The 15457-nt window shown below is 40.0% G+C and overlaps 1 protein-coding gene across 3 annotated transcripts; it reads left to right on the top strand.

Moving 5' to 3' along the window:
- Positions 1-783: 783 nt before the first annotated feature.
- LOC103703353 (uncharacterized protein At3g28850-like) lies at positions 784-5085 on the top strand. 3 transcript variants are annotated; one of them, XM_039127270.1, is made up of 3 exons: positions 784-3033; positions 3100-3657; positions 4756-5085. In XM_039127270.1, exon 1 carries the CDS (start codon positions 1558-1560, stop codon positions 2875-2877), a length of 1320 nt encoding a protein of 439 aa, XP_038983198.1. In that variant the 5' UTR covers positions 784-1557; the 3' UTR covers positions 2878-3033; positions 3100-3657; positions 4756-5085. The 3 variants fall into 3 exon arrangements, with proteins under 3 accessions (XP_038983198.1, XP_038983199.1, XP_038983197.1); XM_039127271.1 differs by lacking the exon at positions 3100-3657; XM_039127269.1 differs by having other exon boundaries at positions 784-3657.
- The last annotated feature ends 10372 nt before the right edge of the window (positions 5086-15457 follow it).

Here is a 15457-nt window from a genome sequence, read left to right as displayed (position 1 = left end):
CAAATATGGATGCCCATGATCGGTAAATAAATCTTCTCAAGTATAAAAGGGAGGGAGAACATAGCTATGTATGCAATCTGAGTTTCATGGTCTTTACTTAGCGAGTTTGCGTCATGGTACACTGCAGTAAAAATTAATTATTGTGGTTGTCTGTATTGATATTTTTAGCATAGGTGCGCCGAGATACGCGGTAATTGGCGGCGTGCACGCCCTTTAGGGCGTAATTACGGAAAGTGGAGAGGAATAGGATCCGAACTCTCAAAAGAAGCCAACAGGACATATCTGCACGGAATCTTAGAAAGGAAAGCGATCCTGTGGCAGCTTTTGCATCAAGTTTTGGTTAGACATAGTTTTAGAGAAATAAAACTCGGTGAAACGAATGAGAGCAGGTTTTATAATTACAGGTTTATTTTATCTTTGGTAAAAGATCATGTTAAATTTAATTTTTTATGAGAATGTGTCTTGATGAGAAAGTTTTAAAATATGCTCTCTGGTTGCTTGCTGGAGTTTGAAGCAAAATTTTTAAGAAAGTAGACAATTTGTTCTTAACAAACCCTACCATCCTCTAAAATTTATATTTGGCTGAAGATCCAAACTCCTCTTTTCTGCTGTAAAATTCCACCTGCCCCATGTAATTTGATCACGTACCAACTTCAAACCGCGAAACGTCGCCGTTCCCCACCTCTCTCTAGATGCCACGTACCTAAAACTCGCTGGGCCCCCGAATACATTGACCGCCTGAGCGGGCGAAGGGGCGAGGGAACGCAGCGTCACCTTCGGCTGAATGTTTCCTCCCACCATCCCCCCGCCCTGTCTCTCTCTGTCTCTCTAGCTATTGGGAGGGGAAGAAAGGAGAGCATCGCGGCAGGTTTCTCTCCCCAGAAATCTCGGCGAGGCCTCTAATGCTAATGGACAAAGAAAGACACAGATAGAGAAAGAGATAGTAGGAGTAAAGGGGAGCTGCTAGGTTGATAGAGAGGCCAGAGTCATCGCAGATGGTTCCTTTGCTTTTGACTTGTGCCTGCCGACTGCTCTCCCCCCTGCCTTCATTTTCTTTCTCTTTTTCTATAAATTTCCTTCTCTTTGGCTTTTGATATCTTCGTCATGGGTGACGACTCCTCCCTTCGATGACCCACGGCCCGGTATCCACCGACCTTGATCCTTTCTCGACTCTTCTCCCCTCTTTTCTACCACGTTTCATCTTCCCCTGCTTCCCCTGTTCCTGGCCTCGCCGGCCTTGGCTCCACGAATTCAATCCTATCGAGGCAGTTCGATCCGTTTCTGCTCCTCAGTTAACTTTACGGCATCGAAGTCCTCCCCCTGGTTTATCGGATTGATTGTTTGTATGCTTTTTCTGGATCAAAATCGCATCTTTTACGCTTCTCGCCGTCCCAAAAGTGTCTCCTTTCTCTGGAATGTCCGTCACAATCGTATTTTTTTGATTCCGACGCGTTCGCAGATCCCGATTTGTTTGTTACTCTCGAAACCCTGTATTTAGCCTCTCATTGATTCAGTGAAAAAGAAGTGGGCTTCAATTTCCCCTGTTTTGGTCCGCGCATGGGTTGCACAAGTTCGAAGCAGGCCCGCCGAGACCGGCAGAGGACCCCGTCTCCGTACTGCTGGAGCTACTCCGGCCCCCTCCGTCCCGCCGCCGTCCTCGGCGGCCGAAGGAAGGACGATGATTCCCACGTGGTCACCCTCGCGGCGTCCACCTTCGGCACACTCAAGCTCAACAGCGGCCCGAGCCCCGAAGACCTAGCCGGCTCCGACGAGAAGATGATGAAGAGCTCCAACGACCGCGACCGCCTCGCCGACGAGCTTTGCAAGGCCAAGGCCTGGTCGGAGATGATCGAGCGCTGGATACCGAAGACCCCCTCCAAGACCCCACCCAACGAGCCGGAGACCATCAACGCCTGGGAGCTCATGGAGGGCCTCGAAGACACCAGTCCCCTCCGCCCCCCCTTCGCCACTGCCGGCGTCGACCGCTCCTTCTCCTTCCACAGCACCCGCGACGCCCTTCCGGCGCCGGAGTCCCTTTCCAGATCCAGATTGGCTAACGGATCATTCTCCCCAGAGCCCAGCTGGATGCAGCTCAGCCCTGGCGATTCGATCGTCTCCGACTTCGACCCCGAGGTCCTCTCCACCTTCAGGAAGGCCCTCGAGGAGCTCTCTCCGCCGCACCCAGCCCTCGGCCAGTCTCATGAGCCACCAGAGAAGGTGACAGAGTGGAGATATTCCGGCGATGTCCCAAAATTCCATGGAATTGTTCGAGCTCGGATCGATGCATTTCAAGAGAAGATCGATGCGAGGAGGTCTAGTTTCAACTCCAGCGCCGCAAAGGTGGCGCCTTTGGATAAATGCCCGCCGGGCAGCAAGGGAAAGGTGGTGATCTACTTCACAAGCCTCCGAGGAATTCGGAAGACTTATGAGGATTGTTGGTCGGTGAAGGTAATACTACAAGGATATGGCGTTCGCATCGATGAGAGGGATGTATCAATGCATGGGGGATTCAAAGAAGAGCTGAATGAGCTCCTTGGCACCGGGTATGGCTGTTGGAGGTTGCCGAGAGTCTTTGTTGATGGAAAGCATTTGGGAGGGGTCGATGAGGTGCGGCAAATGCACGAGGCTGGAGAATTGGGGACGGCAGTGGAGGGCTGCGAGATGGTGGCTGTTTGGAAAGGCAGCGGCGTCTTGGATGTATGCGAGGGGTGCGGCGATGTGAGGTTCGTTCCATGCACGACTTGCTCAGGAAGCTGCAAAGTGTATGTAGAGGAGGAAGAGGAGGAACGTGAGGAGGTGGATGAGGAGGTCGGAGGGTTCCGGCGATGCCCGGATTGCAATGAGAACGGGCTCGTCCGGTGCCCGCTATGCTGTTGAGATTTAGTAGGCTTAATTTCGGGTGTTGCAGAGTGTTTTAGTGAAGTGCTTGATGGATTGTGATAATATGTACAGAGGGGAGATCAGAAGTGCAAAGCTAAGAGAGCTTTGGAGGAACATAAGGTTGAGAGTTTTGAGAGAATCTTCGAGACACAAGTAAGTTCTTCTTCGTCTTTCATGGCTCTATTTTTTTCTTCTTTTTTACTTTTCTTTTTTTTACAGGTTCTTTGAGTGGAGAAGACAGAGAATTGAAGTGCATTTTATGTGTAATAAAGAAAATTGAAGCAATGCAAGATGGATTTCACTTACTTCTTGTTCTTCTTCTTATATGTCGCTTGAAAACTTTGCTTTTTTAGATATATCTTTTTGAGCAGAGTTCTCTCAGACATATCTATGTTCTTTTTCATTTTCTTTAATGGCTTTTTGAGTGCAGTAGTTAGGGAATTATATTTCATTGCTAACAAACTGAAAAATATTTAAGCAATACTACTTGGATTTCAGTTATCAGTTGTCTTATTTTTGTTGTTTTTATTTTTATTTTCATTTGACCTCAAAATCTGTGGCTTCTTATCACCTTCCTCTCTGGATGTTTATGTTGGCATCTTCTCATTTTTTTCGAAAAATGAGACATGTTGGAGATATCTCTGGCTCTCTATATCAGCCCAGGTCCTAAATTTTGTTACTTTATGCATGCCGATGATACTGCAGCCGTCCAAAGGTATCATTTGTGGATCCTAATTTTGTTTGAGGATCGAAAAGCTCCTTTCGAAGCAGAAAAAGGTACTACAAAAATACTCTCCAAAAACTATTTCAAGCAAAAACTCTTCTATTCATCTAGGATTCTCACAATGAGTGAGGATAATAAAACTGGTCATTGGTCGGTGCTCTTGGCATTCCAGATTTAGTCTTGATTGTTTGTTCTGTAGGAGGACAGCTTTATTTTTTGGTTCTTGTTTATCCTTCTATTCTTTCTTATATTCTTTTTGGTTTTCAAATGAAAGATGGTTGGGCCTTTGTCTATCTTTTCCTTTAAAGAAAGAAAAGAGAAGAAAAGAAGAAGAGGAAATCCTGGCATTGGCAATTCAGAACCTAAACACGGACTGATTCAAGACTTACCGTCTCTAGAGTGTGCAGGAGGCCAGCATTATCCTTGTTCTTCTTTTTTTCTGTGGAAAAAAGCAGATATTATTACTATTCCCCTCTTTGACTAGGACAGCAAACTCTTCAATTCTCTTAGATGGGTGTCTGGATACCTAACTAGGATATGTACATTAAAGCCTATAGTTTAGTTAAGGGACTCTTCTGAACTTATGGGAAGCATTAGGTAGTAAGATTCTGAATTTTAATCCATTTCTATGTAATGCACTTTGTTGGAATAAACATGGCATCTAATAGTAGTAAATAATTCAGCCTATGGATACTTTATCAGAGACAAAAAATGATGAGAATACTTCAAATATAATAGCATGGCTTGGTCTTGGTACAGATTTACTCCTCCAAAGACCAGGTTTCAAGGGACAGATATACTAAAAACCTTTGAGTTCATGGTGGCCATGTTTTACATGAGCTTTGTCAGCTTGAGACCAAGACCTTTCAATAGGATGTGGCTTAGCAAGTGTCTAATATTTAATCTAGGATGGAGTCAGATGGTATAAATTTTTTTTTTTAATTTGGATTGATTGCAGATGGACCTCTTTTGAGTTTAATAAGCTAGGGCTGAATTTTAGACTATTAATGCACTAGCACTGTATCGATGCATGATAACGCAACATATGACCTCTATCTTCTTTCCAAGAATTCCTGAAACTATATCCACACTATCAGCACTAGATCAACATATAAATGATGCTATGGTACTAACCACTACCAATTTCGCAGTGTGTCAGCATCATCTCAAGTTGCTTTCTCTCCAAATACATAAGTAGCACCAAGACTGATGTCAAGCTATGGACACTTGTGCAACAGATCCAGGCGTTAATGAAAGCAATTCTGTTATATAGTCCTTGTAAGCTATGAGGGATCTCTCTTCATACCGAACAACAGAGAAAACTAGAGAAGATCTCATGCAAGAAAAAAAATGAGGATAAACAATTGACATGGATATGCTGTACATGTCTGAAAAAGATATGATGTTCAGAACTAAATACTTGCAATGATGTCTCTAATTTATCAATGATAATATCTGAGAATAAGAGTTGAGCTTGTTCATCGGAAATTTGACTAGTCAGGTTTATGTGATAGATCTGCATCAATATGCTGGAATGATGGTGCCAAAATAGACTCCGACTGTTCTATAATGACTTGATCAATAGCTTGTAAAACAGACTATATGCCGAACCCTCTCGAGCCTTGACATAAATTTGAGAACTTTTTGCCTTGGATTTCCTCTTTGCAGTTTTGCTGCAGAAGAATTCATATTTCCCAAATTCAGATGCACTTCTCCTGATTCTACTCGTGTGCTAGCAAATAGAGCATCTAATGGACCGGCAACGAGCAACAACAAAAGAAGATGCCAGCATGGTTTTGACTGTTGGGTTTTGACCCACATGACCACAACGTGGTCAGTTACGAGGATTACCGTAACTGTCTCCTTGAGAAGTGGAAGCATAATATCCTTGATTGTAGGATATTCGAAGGGGTCTCACCCTCTGCCCATAACGTGAACACAAAATCGGTCTCCATCACCGTGTGTTTGAACAGGGACTAAGAGGGAGAAACGAAGCTTGAAGTTCATCAATCTCATAGATCCAGGTATGCTTCCCTTTTCGGTTCATGATCCTATTTACAGATGTAGATGGTTTACATTGACTACATCTTGTGCCATTGTCATGGCTTCCCTTGGAGTTGTGGGGAAACGGTTGGCAGGCGCAGCCTGTTCAGGTTAGTAGCAGAAGATGTCAGAGGATTGTTGCAGCAATTGGATAAATGTGCAATGAAATCAAGTTCCTGCAGGAAGATTTGCAGAAGAGTAAACAAAAGAAGACTTGCTATTTCATCCAGTAACACAATGCAAGCATGCAAGAAAAATCTCTGTCGGTCTGTCCAAATAAGAGAAGTCTTGTGATATCTTAAGCAGCAAAAACTATTCATCCCTAAAACCCAAGCATCAGTTATATGACTATAACTACCAACAATATGTAACAATCATGCAAAATAAACATAATGCTACTGCTACAAGAGAAACTACAACAGAATGCACAAGACATTGGCATGGTCCAATCCAAACCAGACAGCATTCACAATCTGACTTGAAAGAAGAGTCAGAGACACCCAAACAGTTATTTACCTTTTGGAACTGGATAAATTCTTTCTTAAAGAATATTTGAGGAAGTTCGTTCTTAAATAATATAAAAGGTAAAGCTAGTAAAGCACTCTCAACAATCCACATATGAAGCAAATAGGGCCTTCTATGCGTAGAGAAAGAATCGTGTCTAAGAAAAACTAGTCAAGGGGCCTTCAAATAACCAACCTACAGTCACCCATTAATATTTAAATCTTCAGATAAATCACTAGTTAAGCGGTCAGAATTAAGTTCGAGACAAAATCATTTATCTGTTTGCGACTTGTCTTGGTCCAAAACTGGTAGTCTTGTCTTTAACTGAATCTTCATTTGAGTCTTTTTAAGATATTTAATTCAAACCAGAGTGATTTTGCTATTTCTAGGCAACCTTGGTTTGTCATTCAAAATTGGGATTGAGAGAAATTTTATATGCGCTGGACATAAATCGTATATGTGCTTGCATGAGAAGGCATATCAAAATAGGTGTTCTCACCTCTGTTATGCCCATTGTCACTTCCCTAGTTAACAGTTCGATTTCTGAAAGATAAAACCATCCCGGACCTCTGTTCTTCGTTAGCTTTACCATTGAGGATAAACAGCCTCTATAAGAAATGTCGACTGATGACTTAACTTGTCACACCCCGGACTCGCCACCCGAGTCAGGCATGTGACATGGCTACATACTCTTTAGAAAAGGGCCCTAGAGAAAATGCTAGGCCTGAAAAACTTATTACAACCTCAATATCCGAGAGCAAAAATGATATTTCATAATAAACAACAAACTTGTACAAAATTAAATTCATTTGTCCATCCGGTGATAATGGTGCTCTATTTATTCCTTCTTTTCTCCTATGATCTCAACCATAGCCAAGCAACTATAATCAAATACTAAGCAACTTGCAACCTTCAACTCTGAAAAGAAAAAAAACGGGGGGTTGTGAGCTTTACAGCCCAATAAGAATTTCATACCAATATAATAATATAGTTTGAAAATAGCAATAAGCGACACTAAAATGAAAACATAAATTATGAAATCTCTTTCCAAATATCTATTATAACTCCATTAAACCAACAATATCCTCATACACATGCGTCAAATATCCGGCTTATCAAAAGAGATAAATATCACAAATACCAATAAGTAAAACCTTTTATTCAGCATTGGTTTCATGTGTCTTATCAACTGTCTCTCATTATCTCAATACTAGATTCTATAACAATTATCTTTTCGGCTTTGGACTAACTAAGATCATGATCCAATCCAAAACTGTTAAACAAAATCCCAAGTGTTAAACCATAGAGGCTGTCCCATGCATAAACCCGTAGAGGTTGTCCCATGCATAAACCCGTGGAGGTTGTCTCACACATAAGCCTGTGGAGGCGATCCTACACATAAGCTCATGGAGGCTATTCCATGGCAAGGTTAGTTCAAAGTCCAACTATATCTTATTCGTCTGATTTATATGTTACTCTTGTCAAATCAATTTTTACTTACACAGTATATTTCTCTCAATTTAAAGGTATCATTATTTACATAATCATGTTTTCAATATCTAATACATATAATAACCGTATAAGTATATTTGTACTGAAAATCATATAAAAACTTATCATCACATGCCAAACCAGATCTATCGATATAAATCTCATGATGCAAATCTTACGATGTAAATCTCATGATGCAAATTCAGTAGTTCAAACTAATAAACATGTATATATATATATATATATATATATATATATATATATATATATATATATATATATATATATATATATATATATATTAGTAACTAATTATAGGGATTCTTATCTCTACTGTAATCGAACACATCTACCAATCGACGCATAACATATCTAGTCAATTTAACATCAATATAAAACTAGGTTATCTCCTATCAATCACTTGACATATTGATTAATCAATTATTTAGTAATTACCTAATTTTAGAGTTCTAATATTTAAATTATCCATATTCTCTATCCTCTTTTAATTGAGAATTAAAATAAATAAAGGATTAGGGCCTTATTTCGATTTAGAAACTAGAGTATAAGATCTCGTTGGGCTTCTTTCTGTTCAGATGACTGCAACTCAATACAAAATCAGGGCTGATTATGAAAATAGATTTGTATAGAAAGAAAAACAAGACCAATTAGGTGGCGGCACCAAGTGCCCAGATTCAATCAGTATGGTGCATACCAATTCTTTTGATTAAGAAAGAAATCAGTCTCCAATCAAAGCAAGAAAACATGTCAGGTTGTTAGATGACTAACAAGGATCAGAGTGGAAGAAGGATAGGGCCAACGAGGTAGTAACATCTGGGTGCTTGGATTAATTGGATCTGGATAGTCTAACAATTCAACTCAAGAACAAGAGTCAGGCTACAGTATCGATAGCTCAATAAAGATTGATGATGATGATGATAAAATTCAAACTTGCTCGGAAAGTGCTATTGGGGGGGGGGGTTTACTCGGGAAGATCGCAATGATGTCAGTCCAAAATTTGCTACGGGGTTTACCAAGAAATATGGAGAGGAATAAAGGAGAGAGAAGGGTTCTCTACTAGGTCAGAAGCTACATAGAGAGAGAGAAAGAAAGAGAGAAATCTCTCTTCTCTCTTCATGAACAGGGAAGTTCATCCTCCCCTTCATCTTCGGTCAGAACCAAGGGCATTGAGGGTGGCCCAGCCCCGACGACGGTGACCACCGGCAGCTCTCAACCGCAATTATCGCCGGCAACGGTGGCCGGCCAATGCAAAGAAGAAGGGAGAAAGATTATCATCATGAAACAACCATCATTCATTCTAAACCATAGCCCCCCCCAACAATCACCCATATGATCACCGAGGTCCTAGAAGACAGCAAAATCCAGCCAATCCTAGAGGTCGACGGCGGCAAAACACGAAAGAAAAGGGGCGTAATAGAGCACCTTATTTTGGATCAAATTCCGGTGATTTGCCAGTGCAAATCAAGAAAAAAGTGGCTAGGAGACTAGAAAAAGAAAGAGAGAGAGTCAGACGACATTTACCTCGGTCCAACGAGGTGATCTAGAGGATTTTTCGGCGAAGAATCAAGGGAGAAATCTGAAAAAGGAAGACGTTTGGACCTTATGGCTCAGGTGTTCGTCGATAGAGCTCGAAGGAGAAGGAGGGAGCCTTAAATAGATGGAAATTCCGAAGATTTTGGATAGGCTCGCCCTAGGGCTCTCGGAGTCCACCGGAATCGGGGGAGGAAGAAGACTACTCCTGACCAAAGTCTTCCTCCCTCCGCCCCTCACGTGCAACACACATGAAACTCAATGGGCCCTGGTCTCAGGATGGCCCATTAGCCCAGGTGATGTTGGGCTATCACTTAATTATCTCAATCACGTTGAAGAAACCCTGATTATTTGTTTCCTCATCTATCTTGTAAATATGGACGGGGAATATATTTAACCATCTCTTTGTTTCTTCAGTTACCAGCCAAGTGTAAGAGTTCATTCGGATAAGTTGGGATTGGTCCCAAGACTGTCCTGCCATTGTTCCAACATCTCGATTGGCACACTTTGGGACATCCTCCATCCCAAAATGTTGGGATGGTGTGGGACGGCGGCGCATGCCATTCCATAGATAAATCAGGACAGTCCCATCCCAAAAGATTTAAAACTTTGCTTATAACCATTTACTCCTCATACAATTTCAAGGAAAGTCTCTTACTTCATCTGCGTTCCATAAAAAAAAAATGTCCTAGTTTAAATGTTATTAAAGACAATGATTTTCATTTAAGTATAGGAGCAGTTTGTACTCTTCGGCAGTGGGTGCTAATATCTCCCCTCCTTGCCCCTTGCTTAATGGGATGTAAGGTTTCCTTCTCTCACCTTCATCTCCTTTTGATCCTTCATGTTTCTTTTCTCCTCTTTAATCTTGCATACATCTTCCCTTTCATTTCCTCAATGAAAGTAATTAGACTGTTGCCTACTCTTTCTCTCTCTCAAAAAAAAAAGAATTTTAGAAACCACCAAGAAAGAATGAATTTTAGAAAATGAATTACGGATTTTGCTGTATGCCTATTCCTATTCCTATTCCGATGGGATAAATTGGAGATATCTAACCGATAATTGGAGAAAACCGGCATCAGAATCTTATTCTACAAAGAATCTAATGGTTTTAAAATGGTAGCAACATAAACAACAGCAGAATTCAAGGGTTTGGAAAGGGGACTTAGATAGAAAGCATCATATACGATCAGCTACACAATAATGTGTCATCATCCCACATCAACTGATAAAAGAATACTGCATAAGGCTGTAAATGGGTTGGGTTGGCCTATAACCCGACTTGCTTAGACCAAATCCAAGCCATTTTGGAGAATCCGTGGGTCCGAGTTGGGTCTTAAAATTGGACCCATTTCATTTTTTGGGTCGGATTTGGATTTACTGAATTTAGACCCGACCCGACATATTTGAAATTTCAATAATTTTGGGTTTTCAATCATACAACCCGCCCCGCCCCAACCCAACCCGAATTTATAAAATTATTTGGGTCCTCAGGCTACAGCCCGTGGGGGTGCAAATAAGTTCTGAAGCCATCGATGGGTTGACCCAACCCGGACCCGAACCGGACCCAAATATTTTGGGTTGGGTCGGGTTATACAGGGATCCGACCCGGCTCAAATAACTTGTTGGGTTAAAAATTGTAGGGTGGACTCAATCCGACCTGACCTGATCTTCTACTAGGTTGGTCTGGGTCCAAAATTAGAACCTGGACAAGAAACCGGATTGGGTCGGGGTCATTCATGACCTGACCCGACTCGATCAGACCCATTTGCATCTCTAATGCTACAAAGATTTACAAGCCTGGATCAGTCCTCCATTTTAATAACTTAAAGTTTTTTTTAGGCTACGAAACCGTGATAAATATTGTATCAGAGGCAGACCCAATATGCATCGTAGCCTTATCATCGTTTTGAAGGAGAGAAGATCCAATTTGATATAAATGAATTTAGATCTAAAATTTATTACTCTCTTCAATTATCATTTGATAGAAATGAACGGGTCGACATGATTCCTTTAAGTTTGCTGCAGAACGCATCTAGCTTAAATCAACTCAATTTCTTTCTGTTCCAACATTGCAAGAGCCTATTTTGGGATTTTGATGAGATGTAGGGTGCTAACTTGAAATCCATGCTTGATTTATATGTCTTAATGTTATATTCATGTCCAGAGTTAAATTTCTATTTTTTTTCTTTTGAATTTTTATAATTATTGAAGAGTCTAGCTATATACCTACTTTCTTTCAAGATCTCGTATATTAATGCTGCGAAGATGTCCATAGGTGGATTTGTGGACTAACGGCTTATTGCATGAATTAAGAAATTTTTTTTTATTTCTTGGGCAGCTGCAATGGATGTTGTCTTTTTGAGTTCAAATTTGCATGACTAAAATGTCATTTTGTGACATGTCGTTTTGCTGTTTGATTTTGCACGGATCAATTAGGATTTATCACCGCATTGGTCTCATAATTTAGTGACCATGGGCTGCTTTATTCCTATATTTTCGACTATTTTAATGGGATACTTCCCCCGAAATTCGGCCACTTTCTCTCACCAGAAGTCTCTCTAGTACTAACCGGTGATTGTGTGCCCAATTACGTGGTAGGAATCTCTTATATAGGTGATTACGTGACCAATTGGCGATGATGCGGCATAACATATGAAAAAAATTATTTTTATGATGCAGCATATAGGTGATGATGACATGGTATATAGGTGATGACGTTACGCGTGCAGTAGAATTTACTGTGCCGAAAGTGTCTAGTTGCCAAGTACTACATCATCATCCATATGCCAGTCATCTCTTATATACCATAAATTATGTTTCCTCTAAGTTTTACAAATATTTTTACATGGGTGATGATGTGGCATACGAGTGAAGATGTGGCATATGGATAATAAGATGCTGCTCGGTGATTGAATGTTTTTGGGCAACCTATTCCGCAGCACGTGCCACATTATCATCATACGCTGCATCATCACCAATCAACCACGTAATCACCTATTTAAGCAGTTTCTGTCGTGTAATCACCAATTAATGCTAGCAAAATCTTCTAGTGCGAGAAAGTGACCAAAATCCAAGAGAAGAACCATATTAAAATAGTTGAGAAAAAATATAGACCAAATTTGAGCTTTTAAAGTTTAGGCACTTATTAAATTTTTTATTTATATTTGGAAGACCAAAAGTATAATTAACCCCCAGAAATATATACTGGTTTTCATGGAGTTTCATTAGCTCGGCTGGAAATGTTTTTTTCTCTAAAATAATGGATATATGAAAAACACCTGCCGTGCAGCAGCCATTTAAACACTCCAACTCTGAGTGGAACTCTCATCCTCCAAATGCACTCGGCAGATAAATACCGCCATAGAGATAAAAGCATTTCATGCAATCTGCTGACTCAAGACATGTTTGATGTCTCTAATTAAGCATGAGGTAGGTATAACTGACAGGCCTCCTTCACTATGTGCTCAGAAGAGTGGTGGAATAAACCTAGTTGCCAAGAGCCATTGTTCCATCTAGTTGCCACCTTCTAATCTTTGTTCAAAGCAATTGCAAACAAGGTCAGGAGCAAGTGCTTGAGAGTGAAATCACCTAACCATTTATCACGCCAAAATGGGACAAACTCTTTCCATGAACCATCTCTGTCATCAAACAACTTCCACCACCATTTACAAAGCAATTATCTGTTAAAAGATCAGATATCCAGCATTCCAAGGCCATCCTCCTCTTTTGCTCTACAAATCATAGCCAGTTGACAAGATGGAAAATTTTAAGTGGTTTGTGTTTAGTCTAAGTGTCAAAATCTCCATGGACAATAGGATTTCCGATGCTCTCCGCTTCTAAGCTCATAAGGTTGTCGCATGAGCCAAACCATATCACAGGCCAGTTCTTTCTTCCAGGATGGCTAAACTTCCAGTTGCCAGGCCTCTCGTAGGCGTCGTACTAGACTGAGCCAGCTCAGTTATATTTTTCTTTAAATTGGCTCTTTTTTTTCCTCTTTTTTTTTGATACAGCGGATCAGACTGCTACGCTATTTTTCAAGTGTTTCGCGTGGGATATCCAACAAATTTGCAAAGGATATTTTCCACTGATAAACGGAACTATTTCCATGCATCTGATAAGATCCGTAAGTTGGGTCTTCCATGGTGGAAACTTTGAACATGCTTCAGGCTTGATAAAAGAGATATTACTAACTGAGAAAAAAAAATGATAGTATGATTATTTGGTGCCATCAGCTGTTTCTTAAACTATAGAATTGTGAGAAAAGATAAGGATGAATAAATCAAGAATTAAATATTTCCAGTAATTAATACATGAAAAATTGTACCATTTTATTAGATGATGTATTTTAAAATATAATTTTTGAATTTTGAATTTGAGTAGTAGTTGGGGCTGGTCTTGGAAGGTAACTGGGCACTTTTAATGGTTATGGGCCAGTCTTGGAATAGGTCAGGGCAAAACCATATTTTGGATGTGTCGATTTGTTTGGCAAGCTGTTTTTAGTTGAGTGGGGTCGTATTATTTAGGATTTGGTCCTAGGCCATCTCCATTCTTTATTCTTTTTTAAAAATATATTTTTATATTTTTCTTGTACATTTTTTTGAGTATCTCATGAAATATGAGCCGGCTTGCCATTGTTTTGCTCGATCGAAAATGTATTTGTACTCTAATGATGATGTTTTTTTTTTTTTATAAAGGAGTTCATTTCACGATACTGAATGATTCGAGATACAGATATCAGAACAAACGGTTTTATCTTGATCCCTCACTAATAGAATTTAATAAGATGCTATTTTCTTCGAAAGAGAAAGGGCAAAAGAAAAATTTATTGAGATGTTGTAATGGGTCGGTAGAAAGTATACGATACCTATCTAGCTTTTTTCAACCTTGATCCATCTTGTTCTATGGTTATTGAGAGCTTAACCTAATCATTAACGATCATCTCAAAGTCAGGTAAATGTAATGCTTAGTAGGAAGTTCCTCGGATAGCAATAATATAGCAGCAGCAGTAGTAAAATTAGGAGTAAATGTAATGCTGAGTAATAAGACGGTTCCTTGGATAGCAATAACAATAGCAACTGCAACAGAAGAAGTAATACTGAGTAATAAGAAGTTCCTCCTAATAGTTTAGTAGTAAAAAGTTCTAGTGTAGTAGTATTCGTTGTTATAAATGTAATGCTGAGTAATGAGAAGTTCCTCAAAGAGCAATAATAATAATAGCAGTAGAAAATATAATGCTGAGTAATAAAAAGTTCCTGGGATGGCAATAATAATAGTAGTAGTAGTGGTAAGAAGTTTTAGTAGTAATAAACGTAATATTGAGTAATAAGAAGGATGTTCCGGAGGGGGAGGAGGAGGAGGAGGAGGGGTAAAAATAATAAGGTGTTCCTTTAAGAGCCTCATTCTTCTTTCACGATTGTTGACTCATTGTAATCAAAGTGGTACCTCAAACCACCATGCACTAAATCTATTCTACAGAGTTCCAATTTTCAAACAAGTATGCTGGATGCTGCTATGATTTAAAAAGTATCTTGTGGTGCACCAACTTTTAAACCATGAGATACTATATATGATCTAAATTATGAGTGCAGCTAGGTGCTTCGGATGCTAAAAGAATCTCTGATATTTAGTTAGCAATGATAACCAAAACCTGTCTAAATTAACTGTTATCCATGGATCGTTCATGTCATTGTTGGGAGGGGACCCTGCAATTAATACAACTATCTAACACTCCCTCCATGTTAAAAACCTCCACTTTCTTCAGAAAATTCGAACATTTATTGCTTCAGTTTTAGAAATTGTAAGAACGAACTCATCCTACACTTGGAAGTGCCTCGGAGAGGAGAAAAAATAGTGGCAAGAGGGTGTAACATAATAACAAGCACTACAGCAAAGAAATCTTATGAAAGCTTGCAATTTAGGGCCTGTTTGAGATGACTGCCGGATATGCCGGAGTGAGAGGGGGTGTGGGATTATAAAAATCTCATATGGATGTGCTTGGGCGAAAAAATTGGAAGAGGTGACATCCAAGGAAGTCCTCATGTTCCACCCCTCATACTTCGATAATTTTTAGAAAAAGAAATAATAAATGGAAAATAAGAGAAAATTCATCGCACTAATGTCTTTGATAGAACATCATCTGATCACTCCACCTGCGGTTATTAGACCACTCAGAATAACAGAGCCAGTAAATCATTTCGCACAAATTACAAATGCATCTTTTGAATACTGTAGTTATTAGCCACCACTCAAGTTTGTATCTAAGAC

Source organism: Phoenix dactylifera, chromosome 6 (assembly GCF_009389715.1).
Source record: "Phoenix dactylifera cultivar Barhee BC4 chromosome 6, palm_55x_up_171113_PBpolish2nd_filt_p, whole genome shotgun sequence".
Taxonomy (NCBI): Eukaryota; Viridiplantae; Streptophyta; class Magnoliopsida; order Arecales; family Arecaceae; genus Phoenix; species Phoenix dactylifera.
Note: the sequence above shows the minus strand (reverse complement) of the source record. Positions and strands in the feature narration are given on the sequence as shown.